This window comes from Microcaecilia unicolor, chromosome 8 (genome assembly GCF_901765095.1).
Source record: "Microcaecilia unicolor chromosome 8, aMicUni1.1, whole genome shotgun sequence".
Classification (NCBI taxonomy): Eukaryota; Metazoa; Chordata; class Amphibia; order Gymnophiona; family Siphonopidae; genus Microcaecilia; species Microcaecilia unicolor.
In genome coordinates this window covers 223,448,157-223,470,510 of record NC_044038.1, presented here as the reverse complement: position 1 = coordinate 223,470,510, position 22,354 = coordinate 223,448,157, and the positions used below count along the sequence as shown (strand labels likewise).

Genomic DNA, 22,354 nt, shown 5'->3' with positions numbered 1-22,354 from the left:
CCGTCATTGGGTACGAGACCCTGGGGGAGGACCGGAGGGAGCACCTCTGGGACGGCGGTCTCTGCGAAAGGAATGCTGCTTGGGGGAGAAATTCCTCTTGAAGGAAGAGGGGGCAGAGGAGCCCGACCTGCCTGGGCGGTACCGACGGGCTTCCTGAAACCGTCCTCTGGAGGTACCGGGACGAGTACTAGCCCGAGCCCTGACCTCTGGTAACTTCTTGCCCTTAGACGTGCCGAGATCGGTCACGATTTTGTCCAGCTCGACCCCAAAGAGCAGCTTGCCTTTAAAAGGCAATCTAGCCAGGCGGGATTTAGAGGCGTGGTCAGCAGACCAATGCTTCAGCCAAAGCCACCGCCGCGCAGAGATGGTCTGAGCCATGCCTTTAGCTGAGGCTCTCAAGACATCATACAGCAAGTCTGCCAAATAGGCTAAGCCCGATTCCAGGGCCGGCCAATCAGCCCTCAAGGAATGATCCGAGGGGGAAGCCCGCTGCACCATAGTCAGGCACGCCCTGGCCACATAGGAACCGCAAACTGAGGCTTGCAAACTTAAAGCAGACGCCTCAAAGGACGACCTTAAGGCCGCCTCCAATCTTCTGTCTTGGGCGTCCTTTAGGGCCGTGCCATCTTCCACCGGCAACGCCGTTTTCTTAGTCACCGCAGTGATTAAAGAATCCACGGTAGGCCACAGATAGGCCTCACGTTCACTTTCAGGTAAAGGATAGAGGCGGGACATAGCCCTAGCCACTTTGAGGCTCGCTTCCGGGACATCCCATTGAGCCGAAATTAAGGTGTGCATGGCATCATGCATGTGGAAGGTTCTAGGCGGGCGCTTCGTCCCCAGCATAATGGCAGAGCCAACAGGGGCTGAGGGAGAGACGTCCTCCGGAGAGGAAATCTTCAAAATGCCCATGGCCTGCACTAACAGGTTGGACAAATCCTCTGAGCTATACAGCCGCGCTGCAGAGGGGTCATCCGCTCCAACCGAGCGGGGATCCGTCTCCTCCAAGGAATCCGCAAAGGACCGCTGGGAGAACTCAGATACGCTGCCCTCATCTACATCGGAGGAGACAAGGTCCTCCAAGGCCTGGGAATCAACCCGAGGGCGTTTACCTCCGGGGACCTCAACCTCTTTAGCAAGCGAGGGAGCAGGGGCAGCGTTTTGCATAAGGAAAGCCTGATGCAGCAGCAAAACAAACTCGGGGGAGAAACCCCCCAGACTGTGCACTTCCGCAGCCTGGGCTACAGCCCTAGACGCACCCTCGACCGGCGCTCGCAAGAGCGGGGGAGAGACATGCTGCGCATCCAAGATGGCGTCCGGCGCGACACTCCGCGAAGGAGCCACGCGGGAAGAACGGCGCTTAATTTTCGCCGTTTTGGTGCCGTCGCCCAAATTAAGGGCGTCCATGGCATTAATGTCTCCCTCAAGGGCGGCCCAAGAAGAAGCCGTCCGAGTCGCGTGGCCGGCCAAGATGGCGGAGGCGAGCAGCGGGGGATGGGCGTTTATGGCGGGAAAAACCGCCACGCCGGAGGAAGGACCGGGACACTCATCGGCCACGAAACTGTCACCCAACAAGGGCGAATCAGATTTTAAGACCCCCGCATCCCCTCTAGAAGCGCCGAAGCGATCTGGGGAGCGACTTGCGCCCTCGCCCTCCGACGCCATATGCCACGTGGAGATCAATCGGGGAACCCCCTGCCCGCTATAAAAAGGTAAAAATTACCTGCTTTCCGCTCCGAGCTGTAACGACCTGGTGTCCCAGTGAGTATGCTGCAATAAACGTTTAAATAAACGTCGAAATAAACGCCTTTAAGGACGTTCAAAATTTTTTTTTTTTTTTAACGGAGCCAGCGGGAGGGGGGAGAAAAGGAGGGACCTGGCGCCACCAGGTTTGCACTTGCTCAAGAAGAGCCCTCAACCCCAGGCACTCAACAAAACCTAAAAATTAGGCTTGGAGGCCTAGCCAGAGCTGCTGCTGTGTGTGACCACCACCTGCTGAGATAGAGAACATACTGAGGAGTTTCTGGCAGCACATGACCACATATAGGGAGGCAAAAGGATTGCTCTCTATCTCCACCTGCTGGTAGATGGACACAACCCACCAGTCTATGGATTGATCAGCTTGATGATATGGAATGTGATATTAAACAAAGCTAGCCATGGCTTCAAATATCAGCAATGAGTTCGTAAGAAAAGAATTCTGAAGGAATTTTACTAGAATCAATAAATGGAGATATGCATCTTCCAATCTAAAGTCCCCCAAAATAAGGTCAGAAAAGAGCTGGGTTTCTTTACCTGTTCTCCTCAGCAAACAGTATCATTAGCCGCATTGAGCCTGCCATGAGTGGGAAAGCACGGGGTACAAATGTAACAAAAAAAATAAAAATAAGATCTACTTACTATTAAGACATATCTACATACTACCCTCTGAATTCTATATAGGTTGCTCAAAATTGGGTGCGCATATTAGTTGCTGAGAGAAGAACCACAGATTGCAGAGACAAAAAAGGGACAGTTATTATACTTGTGAAGATTTATTGATCAAGGACTCGACACAATGCTGTGTTTCGGCCCAAACAGCCTGCAGCAGGAGTCTTCTTGATCTGATGTTTTGCTAACCAGATTTATATGTTTCTTGTCCATCTTTCTCAAGACCACCAGACTAATTTACTTTGAACATATCAATTCTGAAGATCTTAAAATCCTTTAATCAATAAGACTCCTGATGAAGCCATATGGGCCGAAACACAGCGTTGTGTCGAGTCCTTGATCAATAAATCTTCACAAGTATAATAACTGTCCCCTTTTTGTCTCTGGAGTTCGTGGTCGTCCTCCCACTTCCTTCACTCTCCAGTTAATGTACTTCTCGTGGGACCTTTGTGTTCTCCACAGCAGCGGTTTTGTCATCATATTAATTGATAAGCCACCAATCAATAACTGCAGTTAATTGGCAGTAATTTGAAGTTATATGCGCATCTGTCCTAGGTGCTATTCTATAAAATCCACACCTAAATTTCATAGTATGCGACTCCAAAGGGGAGTGGCCACAGGTGGATCAGGGAGCGTTCCCAGAAGTTAGGTACGATGTTATAGAATACTATACGATGCGTGCCCAACTGACGTAAATTGGGTGCCAGCATTTCCACCAAGTTCTGGCAGGTGTAAATGCTGGAACCCAAATTTAGGTGCAAAATGCGTGCTAAGCTAGTATTTTATATCGGGTGTTCAGTGTGGAGCACTTTCTATAGAACATTAGTTTGGGGTGGATCTTTCCGGCGCCCATATTTGGATACCATTTACTGAATTCGATTCCCGGCACAGGCAGCTCCTTGTGGCTCTGGGCAAGTCACTTAACCCTCCATTGCCTGCCGCATTGAGCCTGCCACGAGTGGGAAAGCGCGGGGTACAAATGTAATAAAAAAATAAAAATAAATCCGGTCTGGTGTATGTGTGTGGAAGAGATGCAGCAGAATTCAACCTCTTAACCTTCTCGGTTACTTCTGTAAAGTGCAGAAGACTTTAGCCCTTACCCTCATGGGATGAATGTCAGCATAAGGCGGTTTTCCTTCAGCCATTTCTAAAGCGGTTATTCCTAATGACCAAATATCAGCTACGCAGTTATAGCCGATCTCCTGAATTACTTCAGGGGCCATCCAAAATGGAGTTCCTATAACTGTGTTCCGTTTCGCCATAGTATCCTGAGGAATAACAGAATAAAAAGTGAAAATAAAATCTTCCCTAAGGCAAAAATTAACCACTCCCCTCCCCCCATAAGTTAAAAACAATAATTAGCTTTCTCTTAAAAAATAATTAGGTTTCTTCTAGTAATTATTTTGGCAGTCAACCTACAAGGCACAAGCATTGAAAATGTTGCAACATCAGGATGTCTTCTATAATTCTAGTACTCCAGAAACGTGCAAAATGTTTACATAAGTGTAGAACATAGAAGAAAGGAGACAACCATGGACTGAGTACTGTGATGGGCAAACTAGGTGAACCAGGAAGGCCTTACCCACCTATATGTTTTGGTTCAATGCAGAATACAAAGCAATATATTTCTAAGTGTAAGTTATCAAGATTCATCAATTCCCAGAATGGAACAAAGTGGCACTTTCATTTTGCATCCTCAGAAATCTGCGTGCAGTGGCGTAGCTACGTGGGGCCTGGGCCCCCGTAGATTTGGCCCTTGACCCCCCTGCCGAAGACCCGCCTGACCCCCTCTCCTGCTGTCAACCCAGCCGTCGTCTACTTTTGCTGGCGGGGGACCCCAACCCCCGCCTGCCGAGGTCCTGTTCTTCTCACTAAAGGCTTCCTTCTGTTTCTGACGTCCTGCATGTACAACATGCAGGACATCAAACAGAAGGTGGGTTGGCGACTGTGGGTTGGCGGCGGGGGGGGGGGGGGGGGGGGGGGTCGAGAGGGTCGGCGGTGGGGCAAAGTCGGCAATGGCGGGGGGGGGGGGGGGGGGGGGGGGGGGGTTAAAATGTGCCCCCTCACCTCGGGCTCTGGACCCCCCTCCCACCAAAGTCTGGCTACACCCCGGTCTGCATGTGCTCAGTGTCAGCAGTTCTGCTCCTTAGACTGAAACAGCAGCTGGCCTCATGAGAAGCTGTTTATGGTGACCCCCAGTTTAGCAAGTACTCATAACTCATTGAGGAGTTTGGGCTTAGGACATAAAAATCATAAGAACAGCCACTGCTTGACCCTAGGATCGGTAACATGGAATATTGCTACCTTTTGGGATTCTGACAGGTACTTGTGACCTGCATTGGCCACTGTTAGAAACAGGATGCTGGGCTAGTTGGACCATCGGTCTGACCCACATTCCAGGCAGGAGGTGCTTTACCTGCATAAATGCTTTAAAATACTAGGCTGTAAATATTTTCGTCTTGATAAACAGAATCAGATGCTTTAAAGGGTTAATGATAAATATTCATACTTAAAGCATGTATATTTGGTTCACAGTTGTTTGGCAAAAAACTCAGAATACGGAACGGACAAATTAATGAAACCAGACTACAGTGTTGGGTTACTAGCACCTGAACCACATTATAACATTAATGTTACTCTTCACATACCTTCCACTGGTAGTAGGAAGTAACCTTTGTGAGTTTATCTTGTTGGGCAGACTGGATGGACCGTGCAGGTCTTTTTCTGCCGTCATCTACTATGTTACTAATGTACTTATGGGAACAGTTACACGAATTCCTGATGCTCGGATCCTCTGCTTAACCATTCTGCCTCGCCTCACCCTATGCTTGGAACAACCTTCCCGAGCCCTTACGCCAAGCCCCCTCCCTGCCCATCTTCAAGTCTTTGCTTAAAGCCCACCTCTGCAATGCTGCGTTCGGCACCTAACTCTTTCAGGAAATCCAGACCGCCCCAATTTGACTGCCCCTATCGGACTGACTGTTCACGTGTCCTTTAGATTGTAAGCTCTTTGAACAGGGACTGTCCTTCTATGTTAAAATGTACAGCGCTGCGTAACCCTAGTAGCGCTTTAGAAATGTTAAGTAGTAGTAGTAGTAAGCCACACATCCTCTATTTTAACGTCTAATAATCGCCTCCTTTTCCAATTACAGCTTTGCAAGAGAACTGCATGCACTACTACTACTACTTAACATTTCTAGAGCGCTACTAGGGTTACGCAGCGCTGTACAAAATAAACAAAGAAGGACGGTCCCTGCTCAAAGGAGCTTACAATCTAAAGAACGAAATGTCAAGGTGGGCAGTCTAGATTTCCTGGATAGAGGTATAGTGGTTAGGTGCCGAAGGCGACATTGAAGAGGTGGGCTTTAAGCAGAGATTTGAAGATGGGCAGGGAGGGGGGCCTGGTATATAGGCTCGGGGAGTTTGTTCCACGCGTGGGGTGAGGTGAGGCAGAAAGGGCGGAGCCTGGAGTTGGCGGTGGTGGCATGCAGGGTTCTCAGCTGCCACACATTCCTTCCAACTTACCGTAAGTTGACCTGCAACCCCAAAGTCTGCAAGTTTTGCATGGCCTTCCGTATTTAGTAGTATGTTCCCAGCTTTAATGTCTCTGTGAATTTTCCTCATAAAGTGGAGATATTCAAGACCCTTAAGGGTCGACTGTAATATTGTGGCTATTTCTTCTTCTGTTAACTGCAAGGTTAGAAAAAAAACAAACAAAGAAAAAGATAGTTTAGACTTCAATTCACAACAGCAACGTGGATATTGCATTTTGGAACAGAACGCCTTCACTATCTCCACAGCAATAATGGAACGCGGAGACAAACTGCCTTCAAATTACTTGACAAAGTAATATACTGTTAAACCTTTGACCCAAAACCAATAAAAGCAATATTCCTTTTAATACCTTAATGACAGCCTGATGAACCAAAAATCTTCTTTTCAGGCTCCCAACATAGTTTTTATTAAAGAGTTATTTCATTTCAGTTTGCTTCAAATACAATAAACATACACACTCCGATACATTGGCTGTCCCATTACAACAAGTAGCAGCTACGAACTTCCAAAACGCACTCCACCAAGTACTATGATCCAAGGGGTCTTCAAGTCAATGAATTCTTCTTTAGCTAAAGCAAATTATTATTAGCATTTGTATAGCGCTACCAGACGCACGCAGCGCTGAACACCTGATACAAAGAGACAGTCCCTGCTCAAAAGAGCTTACAATCTAAATAATACAGACAGACAAGACAGTTACGGGTGAGAGAAGTAATGGGTGAGAAGGAAGGAAGGGACAAGGGGAGGATAATTGAGTAGTGGCTAGGAGCTAAAAAGCAGCAGTGAAAAGGTGGGTTTTCAGCATAGATTTGAAAACAGGTAGAGATGGAGCTAGACGTACAGGCCCAGGAAGTCTATTCCAGGCATAAGGTGCCGCGAGAGAAAAGGAGCGAAGCCTGGAGTTAGCAGTGGAGGAGAAGGGGGACAACAAGAGAGATTTGTCCAGTGAGCGGAGTTCACGAGGAGGAACGTAGGGAGAGATGAGAGTGGAGAGGTAATGGGGGGCTGCAGAGTGGATGCATTTAAAGGTCAGTACGAGAAGTTTAAATTGAATGCAGAAGTGGACAGGGAGCCAGTGAAGTGACTTGAGGAGTGGGCTAGTGTAGGTATAACGATTCTGGCGGAAAATAAGTTGTGCCGCAGAATTTTGGACAGATTGGAGAGGAGAGAGATGGCTGAGCGGACGACCAGTGAGAAGTAAATTGCAATAGTCCAAGCGAGAGGTGACAAGGGTGTGGATAAGGGTTCTGGCAGCGTATTCAGAAAGGAAGGGGTGAATTTTGCTAATATTGTAGATAAAGAAACAACAGGTTTTGGCGATCTGTTGAATATGTGCAGAGAAGGAGTGAGAGGAATCAAAGATGACTCCAAGGTTACGAGCCGAGGAGACAGGGAGGATGTGAGAGCCATTAACAGAGACAGAGAAAGGGGGAAGAGGGGAGGTGGGTTTAGGGGGGAAAATGAGGAGTTCAGTTTTGGTCATGTTGAGCAAATACAATTTTATCATGCATGACAGATGTATACTTTCTTTTTGCTTATTTTTTTTTAATGATGTTTATATTTGTATGTATTGTAAACTGCTTTTGAGTGACTAAGGCCAAGAGTGTAGTATATAGGTTTTAGGGAATCTTTCTAAAGCTTAACGTGCGCTAGGGGCTTCTTAGCATATTGCATGGACTAATTCCACTAGCACATGCTTTAATAAGTGGGCCCTTTAATTAAAATACTTCCCTTCCTCCCTGAATCGGACCATTATGCAATATTTTTTGCTTGCTAGTTATAAGTTTAATGTTTGAAACAAAAAAAAAAAAGGCACACAACTGCTTACAAAACAGTAGATAAACAACAAAGCAGTGGAATCAAATGTATTTATTGGAACAATACCCGACGTGGCCACGTTTCGCCCTCAGGCTGCGTCAGGGGTATAAACTATAAAAACAAAACACAAGTATAAAAACATGTATAACCATACATATTAACAATGTCATAAGCATGATTCAACTAATAAAAGGCAATTATATAAAAAAGAGAGAGATTCAACATATATAAAACAATCCTTTAAGAGTTCTAAAAAAACATGTATAGACATACATATATGATGATGCTATGTGAGTCATGGGTCTCAGAAGCTAGTAATGCTAATGCATATCAGTTTAGTTGGAAGTAGCAGATAAGTGGGTAAGTGTTTGCTTTATTTCTGTTCATCTTGCACATCTTTGGAATATGTAGGGAGTCTAGCTGTGATCTGATGGAGACCTACTAGATGTTGTTTTTAAGATTGAGTGCTTGCAGTGCTTCCTCTGTTGTTATATTTAATGTTTGGAAAATGCTATACAGTTTCCTAAAGATGCTTACTCTACAATTAAAAGGCAAAACTCCTTACCGTTTTGTTTCTTAGTCGAATGATATCAGAAACGGACCCAGCTCCACAGTACTCCATGACAATCCACAAGTCTGTGTTTTTAAAATAGCTGCCATAATATTTGACCACATGAGAGCTACAAAAAATTCAAAGAATAAAAAACAAATTGCTTAAAATAAGTGTTTAGAGAAAAATATCCACAAGCAGCAACATTAAAATGGAAAACGGCACAGATGAAAATCTAGATTCTACTACTACTACTTAACATTTCTAGAGCGCTACTAGGGTTACGCAGTGCTGTACAAGCTAACAAAGAAGGGCGGTCCCTGCTCGGAGCTTACAATCTAAAGAACGAAATGTCAAGTTGGGGCAGTCTAGATTTCCTGAATAGAGGAACAGTGGTTAGGTGCCGAAGGCGACATTGAAGAGGTGGGCTTTGAGCAATGATTTGAAGATGGGCAGGGAGGGGGTCTGGCGTACGGGCTCAGGGAGTCCTGTTCCACGCATGGGGTGAGGCGAGGCAGAAAGGGCGGAGCCTGGAGTTGGCGGTGGTGGTGAAGGGTACTGAAAGGATTCTGATAGGTAAGATCCTGGAGATACAGAATCACAAGATTTGGCCAGCAAATCTACGGCCTAATCCACAGTACAGATTTTCTGCCTGCTCCAGAGGACTGCCAGGCATACTAATGAAGAGCTGACCTAGTCTGGGAAAGTAGCCCTAACTTGTTAGTCTCTCTCTCACACACAAACAAGACAAATACTGTCAGCACAAGCATGCACCTTTCTTTAAGTGAATCCCCTTATTTTCTAACTCCTGTCACTCCATTTTACCTGTCTATATGTTCCACTTCTTACATTCTATGTTGTTTATTAAGGTTTTTTTTATTGTGTCTTGGGTAGACATATGACATAGTATGCTACGTACAATGTACAGTTGTGTGAATTAGAGAATGATGCGGGGATAGGGACAAACTTTGTCCCCAGGTCATTTTCTACTTTGAAGCCTGTTAATGAACTGGACTGTTATTTATGTTTGATTGATGCAGACAATATTTTTATTTTTTTGCAAAAACAAGCAAACATGCTGGCCACATCTAGCAAAATTTGCAAGGGGGATCCTGTACATCCTGCTACCAGCACATCTTCTAAGAAGACATCTTCTATTGCAGAAAGAACTGTGGAAGACAGGAGAGCAAGACTGAATCCTGAGATTGTTGATGACTTAGTCATTCATAGATTTAAAAAAATCATAACAGTGCTACACAGGGCATATTTCTTCCCTCTAGGGCATACAGAACAAGTTGCATTTTGTACCTCTGGACATTTTAACAGGGTGGATTAGGATATCTTGGGGTAGTAGAAATCAGCTTTTGTTGGGGTTGGAAGGGTAGAGGGTGGTGGTGAGGAGGGTTATTATAGCTGCTCGCTGTTGTTATTGTTTTCTATTTGTAATTCATACACAATAGTTGCACAGCATATTGTTCCTTTTTAAACTATAATAAAAAGATTTAAATATAAAATCATAATTGTTTGAGGCTTCTGCAAATGAGAACACAGCTCATGGGGACGGGACAGGGACAAACTTTGAATATTTTTGCTACTGTGATTGCCAAGTGCCTATGTTCGACTTGTTCTTCCTTTATATGGTGTTGGGTGAATTTCTTTAAAAAGGGGGTAAATAATCCTACCAAATAAATAGCAGTTAGATCCTAAAGAACTAGTATAAAAATTGGAATCTAGGGAGGAGTCTTGGCTTTTTCTCTCCTAGAGGGGTGTCCAGAGAGCACCATCAGCTTGGGCTGAGGCATGGGGAGTTCGATTACACCAATGTGCCTGTATCCCTTTGGATCATATTTGTCAAACAGTGTCCCTGCGTTCTTGTTAAGACTATATTAACTGTTGACTGTTGCAATTATAATATTCCTAAACTACCAGGGGCGTAGCCAGACACCCAATTTTGGGTGGGCCTGGGCCCAAGATGGGTGGGCAGAAGAACTCCGCCTTGTCCCACAAATGATTTGGTCTCTCCCTCTCTTGCCTGCATGTCACAGGTTCTCTCAAACATCCCCCTCCCCCGCAAACCTTTTAAACAGCAGCTTTTCACCGGCAGCGAGCAGCAACTAATACACACTGCTCATGTTGGTCCCACAGTCTTCCCTCTGATGCAACTTCCTGTTTCCGCATAAGCGGGAATACATCAGAGGGAAGGCTGTGGGGCTGGTGTGAGCAATATTTATCATTCGCTGCTCACTGCAGATGAAGATCTGTTATTTACAAGGTATGCAGGAGGGACAGTTGTTGGGAATTGTTGGCTGGTGGGGCTTGGGGTTCCTTGCCAGTGGAGTGGAGGAGTGGCCTAGTGGTTAGGGTGGTGGACTTTGGTCCTGTGGAACTCAGGAACTGAGTTCGATTCCTGGCACAGGCAGCTCCTTGTGACTCTGGGCAAGTCACTTAACCCTCCATTGCCCCATGTAAGCCGCATTGAGCCGGCCATGAGTGGGAAAGCGCGGGGTGCAAATGTAACAAAAAATCATAGATGTGCTGCTACTGGAGCCCACCCTTGGCTATGCCACTGAGTAGTACCTGGGAGAAAAAATATATTCGCAAAATAAATCACATTTCACCAGGAAACACCTATGTATGGTTTGTTGGACCATGATAAGTTAGAAAAGGATTAAAAATGTTTCTGGTACTAAATCTGGACTGACGACAAATATAGTGCTAATAGCTAAATTTAAAAATGTTTCTATGGTCCAACAGGCATCTATAATGTTGGCAAGTGTTCCAGTGGGAAAATAACAGAGCAGTAGATTAAAGAGCACAAGAGACAAAGACCTGTGCGACTGCTTCATGGATATCCTTAGTGTATAAAAATTAAAGGTACAAACTGGAAGTGAACTATAATTTTTTTTTTCCTAGCAAGGAGAAATAGGGATGCTGTGTTGGTAGACTTCTGGTACAGAGAATCTACTCCACACAATTACATTTTTCCACCTTGGAAACCATGTCTTAAACCTTAAAAATGAGGATACCCCAAAAGCCTGCTGCTAATTTTGCAGTGAGGAATGTATCTGATGGGATTACCTGTCACATTGTTGCATTATAGATATCTCTTTGATGATTTCCTGTAGGTCGGACTCAACAGGAACCTGTTTAATTGCCACTATTTGCCCGGTTTCTTTATGAATTGCTTTGAACACGCTGCCATAAGACCTGTGGAGTGCAAGCAAAATAGAAAAATACATAAATGGCTCTAGAGATTACCTCTGAAAATATATACCTTGATACTGAATATTTCAACATTTAATAAGAGCCAAACAGGCTGTAGGAGATGTTTGTAGCAAACTTAAGTTTATCTGTGACTTGCTTTTCAGTTATCCTTCCTTCCTCAGGGAACTGAAGATACAGCGTGGCGACACTGGCTTAGCCCAAGTATTATTTATTTCCACTTGTTGGCCAGGCCATCATTTGCATGTTTACAAGCAGTGTACATCAATTTACAGTTCTCAGGCAACAAAATACAAATCAACAATACAAACGCAAAATAAACACACAAAGCAAACAAGTGTAAAAAAAAAAAGGTGATTAAAATACAACCTATAAAAAGCACAAAATACACAGATTTTGACCATTTTCTTAATAGTTGCAAAAGATTAAAAGTCTCAAATATTAAAATCATCTGATGTTTTATTTTAATTGTACATTTGTCTTCTGTATGTACTATTAACTGTCTAGATCAGGTTTTTAGTAGATGAGAAGCTTATTAGATCATATAAATGATATTAAATCTCAGAGGGTAGGACTGATGTACGAGAAAGCTCTAACCCTGTGGAGAAGGAAGATGCAGGTGAACTCAGGCGCCAGGGATCCAGCAGGCTTGATAAGAACCATTTTCTGAGATATCCCAAGCCTAAACCTCATACACGGCTAAGAAATGATGGTATTCTAAAGTTAACAGTTTGCCAAAGGCAACAAAATACAACAAAGGTAAAACCAGACAAATGTGATCTCTGGCTATAAGGCCTGTGACAAAACAGGCCATATTTTGTATGAACTGTACTCTGCGAAAACCCTTATGGAATAAATCCAGAATACACACTATTACAAAAACCAATCCTTGATGTGAATATTGCATGCACAACTGTAACAAACTCCTCCCTAGACAGACAACGGAGGAAGGTGTCTCAAAGAGCAAAGATACTGCAGACATTAGTACTGTCTGTCTACCTGTTAAGATGAAGCAAACATCACGCCACGGATGCAAGAGTACTATTTAAATGTGGTGTAACTCTGCCGTTTCTTCACCGACTTGATGGTCAGGATAACTCATAAAACTTGTTATACATGTAGTCACAGATGTATTCCAATAAAAACTGCAGGGAATCCAGAATCGTGGATCATGTATCCAAGGAGCATTAACCAACATTTTCTTACATTATTAGATATATGTAGTACAACATTTTCAGTGTTTGATATTTAAGAATCTGACTGCCTTTTGAGATAGAACAAGGCTGTATTCACACCAGCAATAAAACAGTACAAGACAAAACCCACAAATGTACAGTTTATAATATGCTTTTCACCACTGAAACCTACCCTTCTCTGCCTTCTAAATTTCACTGACTAGTTCAATGCTATGTTCAGTAAAAGGAAACATGTATTAAAAAAAGTCTCATGAGACTAATAAAAATATAGAATGCCCTCCAAATAAAAGTGTTCATATGAGGTATAAGATTTTTCTTTTACAACACCCATTCCAACAGAAAAACCAGCTGGTGGTTTTAGCAAACTGAAAAGCTGACTCATTTTTAAAACTGGATTCAAAATTTCCTTTTACTGAACATAACACTGAACTAGTCAGTGAAATTTAATCTAATAATGTAAGAAATTGTTGGATAGTTGTCATCTGATCCCGACCCCCCACCCTGAGCTTTTGCCCTTGTCAAATAATGACCCCATCCCCTCCTCCTCCTGATATCATAAGCTGATCATAAAAGTGTGTATGTGTGTGATGGGGAAAGGAAGCAGGAGTTACCCCTAAAGGGATGAACCTAAGAGGATCAACCCTTTGGAAGCTTGTTCAGGAAGGAGTGGAAATTTTAGGGTACATAATTTTTCAGCTAGATGTGGGATGGGAAGGTAATTGTGAGATCTGTCCTGACCCCTTGTGGGAGGTAGGGATAGTTACTATTTGTTATTTTATGCTTATGTTATTGTTATTTATATCTGTGTTACTGTGTATGATGTCTATGCTGCTGTTTTTAATTGTATTTCGATGTTGTAAGCTGCCCTGGGTCCTTTTTGGAGGAGGAGAATGATACAAATTGTAATCCAGTCCCAGCTCTGACACAGTTTTATAGACACTGAAAATCACAACAGACTGATAAATCTTAAGTTAATGTTCTAATTTGCTAGTCTGCAGTGTACACACTAAAGTTAGTGAAGCTCAACATGTAAATGCCACGTTTGCTCAAAAAAAAAAACCAAGCATTAAGGGCCTATTTCAGCAAAGCTTTTCTTCCATTCTATGTCTACCTCGTGGAATCAAGCCCTAAATAGAACCAACCCATTTAATAAGAATAGACCATGTGTTAAATGTTCCTTAATTTGCAACCAATTTCTTCCACATACGTCACTATTGCATAATATAAATATAGAAAAAAATGATTTTCAGTAATGTTGCAGGCAAAATCCCCGTTTTGTCATCTTCAACTCCTCCTGCTCCTTTGTACTCTAGAATCAAAACATTTTTCTTGTTTTTCACCACTTATACCTACCCTTCTCCAAGTTTCTCCAGCACATCAAAAACTTCTTCAGGCTGTTTGGTCAAGCTATCTTCACTTAGTTTTTTCAGTTGCCTATACAAAAAGGAGGAAAAAGAAAAAAAGGTGAGATTTTGCCTCTTTCAAGTTTCCTTGGAGCTTCTACCCCACCCAAAAATGTTATCTAGGCGGCTTACATGATGCACTAAAACTTGATCAGAGGGCCCACATACCAAGCATTCTTCCCTCCCCTCCTGACAAAATGGAGAACAACTTCCAATGCAACTGACCGTTAAGTGGTATCAAAACAGTGACCAGCTTACTAAAAAAATACTTATACCACAACTGTTAAAAAAGAGCCTGATTTACTCGGTTCTTTCCCAAAGACAAAGAATGGGGGGGGGGGGGGGGGGGGGGGAAGCTTTAGAAATCTAGGCCCTTAATGAACCAAATACTGTAATCGATTTGCTGAAGGTAACGGGAAACACTGTACCACAAAAAGTTCTAAATTTCACCACATAAAAAGGGTACTAAGAAGTTTATTTCAGGTTTGACTACAATGTTTGTTACATTTGTACCCCGCGCTTTCCCACTCATGGCAGGCTCAATGCGGCATTCATGGGGCAATGGAGGGTTAAGTGACTTACCCAGAGTCACAAGGAGCTGCCTTTTGCCTGAAGTGGGAATTGAACTCAGTTCCTCAGTTCCCCAGGACCAAAGTCCACCACCCTAACCACTAGGCCACTCCTCCACTCAATGTATGAAGTTGAGGGAGTTCCAAGAGAAGAGAACATCTCCCTGGAAAAGTGAACATTATTTTGCTCTGTGCCTTGGTGACTTAAATACTACAAATTCTCTTCTAACCCAAGCTTTATTGATAAAATGGTTTGAAATTCATAAACAAATATTTATCAACTTGTTTGAATAGCATAAAAATATTTTCCCCGCAGTTTCAAAGTTAACCGTTACAGGCTAGAGCAGGGGTGGGCAACCTTTATACACAGAAGGCTGCAACGTTACGCAATGTTGGAACCGGAAATGCACAGAGCTTTACAAACCTGCTGTGATAAGTAAAAATGTTACTAAAAATGATAAACACAATCTGCTAGAGTAGCTATTCAGAAAATATTTGTAAAATACCGTATTTAAAATTATCAAAAAAAAACTCTGCTTAATGACATTTCCTGTATAAATTTCCCATGGTCTTGAGGGCTAAATAAACTACTACTACTATTTAACATTTCTATAGCGCTACAAGGCGTACGCAGCGCTACACAAACATAGAAGAAAGACAGTCCCTGCTCAAAGAGCTTACAATCTAATTGACAAAAAAAAAATAAAAAATAAAGTAAGCAAATCAAATCAATTAATGTGAACGGGAAGGAAGAGAGGAGGGTAGGTGGAGGCGAGTGGTTACAAGTGGTTACGAGTCAAAAGCAATGTTAAAGAGGTGGGCTTTCAGTCTAGATTTAAAGGTGGCCAAGGATGGGGCAAGACGTAGGGGCTCAGGAAGTTTATTCCAGGCGTAGGGTGCAGCGAGACAGAAGGCGCGAAGTCTGGAGTTGGCAGTAGTGGAGAAGGGAACAGATAAGAAGGATTTATCCATGGAGCGGAGTGCACGGGAAGGGGTGTAGGGAAGGACGAGTGTGGAAAGATACTGGGGAGCAGCAGAGTGAGTACATTTATAGGTTAGTAGAAGAAGTTTGAACAGGATGCGAAAACGGATAGGGAGCCAATGGTGGGTCACATTTGGTCCACGGACTGCAGGCTGCCCACCCCTTGTCTACAGCATTAAAAGATAGCCAGAAGATAGCTGTGCACATCCCTTAACTGTAATAACTGACCATAAATTAAGAGAACAAGAGAGAAGTTTGTCATTACAGAAAGTAATGACAGCGGCATAGCCAGAGGTCCTCTTCTGGGGGGGGGGGGGGGGGGTGCAGGGGTGGACTGGAGAGACCTACACATTTCCATGCTACCACTGATGTTCAAGGCCTGCCAGTGAAAAAGTTCCCCCGTTTGTGTTGTGTGAGCAGCTGGGAAGTTGTCAGCATGCTTTCAGTTGCTGATGCCGACACTTCCCTGCACATGCTCAATTTACACGCATAAACTAAGCATGCGTGGAGGGGTGGGTAGGTACTGGCATCAGAGGCCGGAAGCGCACAACCAACATCCCCTCTGCTTACAAAGAATGGGGTGGGGGAGGGGGAAGCTTCGGCAGAGCACCTCTTTCGCTAGCGGGGCCTGGGAATCCTTTCCAGCCATTGCAATCAGTACTGCGACTGTGGAGAGGCCCCCACCATGGCTATGCCACTGATTTTCCCTAATCAATTTAATTCCCACTTCGTTGAGTAGCAAAAACTAAATAAAAGCATTAAAATATACCATATAATCTTTGAATTAGTCTAGTATACCTACTAACTTAACAAGTTTTAAATAATTAAACAAGTTGCCAATACTACGATACAGTCAGCGGTCTAGCAGGAGAGGGGTGTTATCTAGATTTGTAACAGAGTGGACACCCGGGAGGGAGTGGAAAACATGAAAAAGGATCTGCGGAAGCTAGAAGAATGGTCTAAGGTTTGGCAATTAAAATTCAATGTGAAGAAATGCAAAGTGATGCACTTACAGAGTAGAAATCCACGGGAGACATATGTGTTAGGCGGTGAGAGTCTGATATGTACGGACGGGGAGAGGGATCTTGGGGTCATAGTATCTGAGGATCTGAAGGCGACGAAACAGTGTGACAAGGCGGTGGCCGTAGCTAGGCTGTATAGAGAGAGGTGTGACCAGCTGAAGAAAAGAGGTTTTAATGCCCCTGTTGTTGGTGAGGCCCCACCTGGCGTACTGTGTTCAGTTTTGGAGGCCGTATCTTGCTAAGGATGTAAAAAGAATTGAAGCAGTGCAAGGAAAAGCTATGAGAATGGTATGGAATTAGCGTCACAAGACGTATGAGGACAGACTTGCTGACCTGGACATGTATACCCTGGAGGAAAGGAGAAGCAGGGGTGATATGATACGGACGTTCAAATATTTGAAAGGTATTAATCCACAAATGAACCTTTTCCGTAGATGCAAAGGCGGTAGAACGAGAGGACATGAAATGAGATTGAAGGGGGGCAGACTCGAAAAATGTCAGGAAGTATTTTTTCACGGAGAGAGTGGTGGATACTTGGAATGCCCTCCCACGGGAGGTGGTGGAGATGAAAACAGTAACGGAATTCAAAAATGTGTGGGATAAACATAAAGGAATCCTGTTCAGAAGGAATGGATCCTCAGAAGCTTAGCGGAGATTGGGTGGCAGAGCTAGTGCTGGGCAGACTTCTACGGTTTGGGTCCTGAAAATGGCAGATGCAAATCAAGGTCTGGTATACACAGAGTAGCACGAGTTTATCTTGTTGGGAAGACTGGATGGACAGTACAGGTCTTTCTCTGCCGTCATCTACTATGTTAGTCGTTTGCACTGAGTGTCACATTTATTTATTTAGATTTTGCTCGCACCTTTTTCAGTAGTAGCTCAAGGTGAGTTACATTCAGGTACTCTGGATATTTCTCTGTCCCAGGAAGGCTCACAATCTAAGTTTGTACCTGAGGCAATGGAGAGTTAAGTGACTTGCCCAAGATCACAAGGAGCAGCAGTGGGATTTGAACCAGCCACCTCTGGATTGCAAGACCGGTGCTCCAACCACTAGGGCACTCCTCTACTCACGTCTGAGTATCTCCCAGTTGGTGAGAGGTTATATGTGTGCACTTGGTGCCAACACCTCCTAGCACTCGGAGAGTAAGTGCAATTTCTTGAAGCTACAGGAGCTGAGACAGACACAGAAGAGGAGACCCTCTGTGCTGGCTTGAAGGTGGGCACTCTCGTTTTAGGTGAAGCAAGATGTGATCCTGTGGCCAGGACCTGACTTCCAGGGGATACAATATCCTCTTGTACTGATGATGTGTCTCCAAGGGCTTCTGTCCAGGAGGGAAGGGTTAGGATAGCTATTTATGTTGGTGATTTGATCATTAGGCATATAGTTGTAGATAGCAAGCTGGTTGATGAGCATGAGGATCGCTTGGTCACTTGCCTGCACAATGCAAAAAGATAGCAGACTTCACGTGTCACCTAGATAAGATTTTAGACTGTGCTGAGGAGTAGCCAGCTGTCTTGGTACATGTGGGCACCAACATAGGAAAATATAGGAGGGAGGATCTGGAAGCCAAATTTAAGCTCTTAGGTATAAAGTTGAAATCCAGATCGTTCTCAGAAATGCTCCCTTTTCCATGCGCAGAACCCAAGAGGTAGGCAGAGCTCAGCAGTCTCAATATGTGGTTGAGACAATAATGCAAGGATGAGGGATTCAAAATTTGTTAGGAACTGGGTAATATTCTGGGGAAACATTGGGGGAGGAAAGGCAGCCCTGACAGAGGTAAGGAGCTCTGGTGCTGTGCAGGAAGCAGTTGTGGGGGCTGGTTCTGACGTCGGAGGCAGGCTCAGGTGCTGGGAAGGCGGCGATCTTGCTGTAGGCTGCAGGGAGCAAGGAGGAAGCTGTTTGCTTTTTCTGTACTGCCGATGTGCTGGGCTCCGTCCCAGTGGGAGTTGGGGAGGGCGGCAAGGCAGTCCCGCTAGGAGTGGAGGCGGGAAGCATGGCGCTGTCTAGCGAGGTGGAAGGGTGCTCTTGGTCTGTGGAGAGAACCAGGGACCTTTTACCTTTCTTCTTTTGTTTCTGTGGAAGCTGCTTGATTTGTTCAATCAGGAAGTCCTTTAGAGCATGGAGTCTGTGCTGGCAAGCCGTTGGGGACATCTGGAAACACAGGGGGCATGCAGCCATGAGGTGGGCTGTACCTAAACAACGGACGCATAACTCGTGTGCGTCTGTTGTGCTCATTTTCTTCTTGCAGCCTGGGCATTTTTTTAAAAGCTGGATATCTTTTGCAGAGCGGATAAGGTAAACTGAGGCAAGACGTTCAAGCAGGGACATATATAGTGCACACTGCACATGCTCAGAGAGACCTGCTCAAAAGGTTCCTTTGAGCTCTGGGAGAGCAGAATCCGTTTCCGGCTTGTCGGATGATGTCACCAGTGTGTGGCTGACTCATCCTGCTTGTCCATGGAGAAAGACAGGCTCCAACTTAACTGGGATGGAACAGGCTGCTACCATTAATCGAATCAGAGGCTACAGTACTTGGAGTCATCCTTGACTCTACCTTGACTCAACTATGGACGAAAACAATGTTTAAAATAACATAGTAACATAGTAGATGACGGCAGAAAAAGACCTGCACGGTCCATCCAGTCTGCCCAAGAAGATAAATTCATATGTGCTACTTTTTTATTTGTACTGTCCTCTTCAGGGCACAGACCGTATAAGTCTGCCCAGCACCATCCCCGCCTCCCAACACCAGCTCTGGCACAGACCCTATAAGTCTGCCCAGCACTAGTCCCGCTTCCCAACCACCAGCTCCGGCACAGACCGTATAAAAGTCTGCCCAGCACTAGCCCCCAACCACCAGCTCTGCCACCCATTCTAGGCTAAGCTCCTGAGGATCCCTTCCTTCTGCACAAGATTCCTTTATGTTTATCCCACGCATGTTTGAATTCCATTACTGTTTTCATCTCCACCAACTCCCGCGGGAGGGCATTCCAAGCATCCACCACCCTCTCCGTACCATCCTCGTAGCTTTTCTTTGCACCGCTTCAATTCTTTTTACATCCTTAGCAAGATACGGCCTCCAAAACTGAACACAATACTCCAGGTGGGGCCTCACCAACGACTTGTACAGGGGCATCATAGTAACATAGTAGATGACGGCAGAAAAAGACCTGCACGGTCCATCCAGTCTGCCCAACAAGATAAACTCATATGTGCTAGTTTTTTGTGTATACCTTACCTTGATTTGTACCTGTCTTTTTCAGGGCACAGACCATATAAGTCCGCCCAGTACTATCCCCCGCCTCCCACCACCGGCTCTGGCACAGACCGTATAAGTCTACCCAGCACTATCCCCGCCTCCCAACCACCAGCCCTGGCACAGACCGTATAAGTCTGCCCAGCACTAGTCCCGCCTCCCAACCGTCTCTGCCACCCATTCAAGGCTAAGCTCCCGAGGATCCCTTCCTTCTGAACAGGATTCCTTTATGTTTATCCCACGCATGTTTGAATTCCGTTACCGTTTTCCTCTCCACCACCTCCCGCGGGAGGGCATTCCAAGCATCCACCACCCTCTCTGAGAAAAAATACTTCCTGACATTTTTCTTAAGTCTGCCCCCCTTCAATCTCATTTCATGCCCTCTCGTTCTACCGCCTTCCCATCTCCGGAAAAGGTTCGTTTGCGGATTAATACCTTTCAAATATTTGAACGTCTGTATCATATCACCCCTGTTTCTCCTTTCCTCCAGGGTATACATGTCCAGGTCAGCAAGTCTCTCCTCATACGTCTTGTAACGTAAATCCCATACCATCCTCGTAGCTTTTCTTTGCACTGCTTCAATTCTTTTTACATCCTTAGCAAGATACGGCCTTCAAAACTGAACACAATACTCCAGGTGGGGCCTCACCAACGACTTGTACAGGGGCATCAACACCTCTTTTCTTCTGCTGGTCACGCCTCTCCCTATACAGCCTAGCAACCTTCTAGCTACGGCCACTGCCTTGTCACACTGTTTCATCGCCTTCAGATCCTCAGATACTATCACCCCAAGATCCCTCTCCCCGTCCGTACCTAGCAGACTCTCCCCGCCTAACACATACGCCTCCCGTGGATTTCTACTCCCTAAGTGCATCACTTTGCATTTCTTCGCTTTGAATTTTAATTGCCAAACCTTAGACCATTCTTCTAGCTTTTTCATGTTTTCCACTCCCTCCGGGGTGTCCACTGTGTTACAAATCTTAGTATCATCCGCAAATAGGCAAACTTTACCTTCTAACCCTTCGGCAATGTCACTCACAAATATATTGAACAGAATCGGCCCCAGCACCGATCCCTGAGGCACTCCACTACTCACCTTTCCCTCCTCCGAGCAAACTCCATTCACCACCACCCTCTGGCGCCTGTCCGTCAACCAGTTCCTAATCCAGTTCACCACTTTGGGTCCCATCTTCAGCCCATCCAGTTTATTTAAGAGCCTCCTGTGGGGAACCGTGTCAAAAGCCGTACTGAAATCTAAGTAGATTACGTCTATAGCACGTCCACAGTTCAATTCTCCTGTCACCCAATCAAAGAATTCAATGAGATTCGTTTGGCACGATTTCCCTTTGGTAAAACCATGTTGTCTTGGATCTTGCAGCTCATTTTCTTCCAGGAAATTCACTATCCTTTCCTTCAGCATCGCTTCCATTACTTTTCTAATAATAGAAGTGAGGCTTACCGGCCTGTAGTTTCCAGTTTCTTCCCTATCACCACTTTTGTGAAGAGGGACCACTTCCGCCGTTCTCCAATCCCTCAGAACCTCTCCCATTTCTAAGGATTTATTAAACAAATCTTTAAGAGGACCCGCCAGAACCTCTCTGAGCTCCCTCAATATCCTGGGGTGGATCCCATCCGGTCCCATGGCTTTGTCCACCTTTAGCTTTTCAAGTTGTTCATAGACACTCTTCTGTGAATGGTGCTATATCCACTCCATTCTCAAATGAACTTTTGCAAGACCATCGCGGTAACACCTCTTTTCTTCTGCTGGTCACACCTCTCTCTATACAGCCTAGTAACCTTCTAGCTACGGCCACTGCCTTGTCACACTGTTTCATCGCCTTCAGATCCTCAGATACTATCACCCCACGATCCCTCTCCCCATCCGTACCTAGCAGACTCTCACCACCTAACACATACGCCTCTCTTGGATTTCTACTCCCTAAGTGCATCACTTTGAATTTCTTTGCATTGAATTTTAATTGCCAAACCTTAGACCATTCTTCTAGCTTTTTCAGATCCTTTTTCATGTTTTCCATTCCCTCCGGGGTGTCCACTGTATTACAAATCTTATCATCATCCGCAAATAGGCAAACTTTACCTTCTAACCCTTCGGCAATGTCACTTACACATATATTGAACAGAATCGGCCCCAGCACCGATCCTTGAGGCACTCCACTACTCACCTTTCCCTCCTCCGAGCGAACTCCATTCACCACCACCACCCTCTGGCGCCTGTCCGTCAACCAGTTCCTAATCCAGTTCACCACTTTGGGTCCTATCTTCAGCCCATCCAGTTTATTTAAGAGCCTCCTGTGGGGAACCGTATCAAAAGCCTTACTGAAATCTAAGT

The 22,354-nt window shown here is 44.9% G+C and overlaps 1 protein-coding gene across 2 annotated transcripts in view; it reads right to left on the bottom strand.

Moving 5' to 3' along the window:
- STK4 (serine/threonine kinase 4) overlaps positions 1–22,354 on the bottom strand; it is a 144,067-nt gene that overhangs the window by 111,138 nt on the left and 10,575 nt on the right. For both annotated transcript variants that reach the window (XM_030212491.1, XM_030212492.1), the window contains exons 2-6: positions 14,125–14,205; positions 11,432–11,560; positions 8,369–8,483; positions 5,956–6,120; positions 3,531–3,698 (exon numbers count right to left, since the gene is read on the bottom strand). In XM_030212491.1, coding sequence (XP_030068351.1) covers positions 3,531–3,698; positions 5,956–6,120; positions 8,369–8,483; positions 11,432–11,560; positions 14,125–14,205 — 658 coding nt within the window. The remainder of the gene's footprint in view (positions 1–3,530; positions 3,699–5,955; positions 6,121–8,368; positions 8,484–11,431; positions 11,561–14,124; positions 14,206–22,354) is intronic.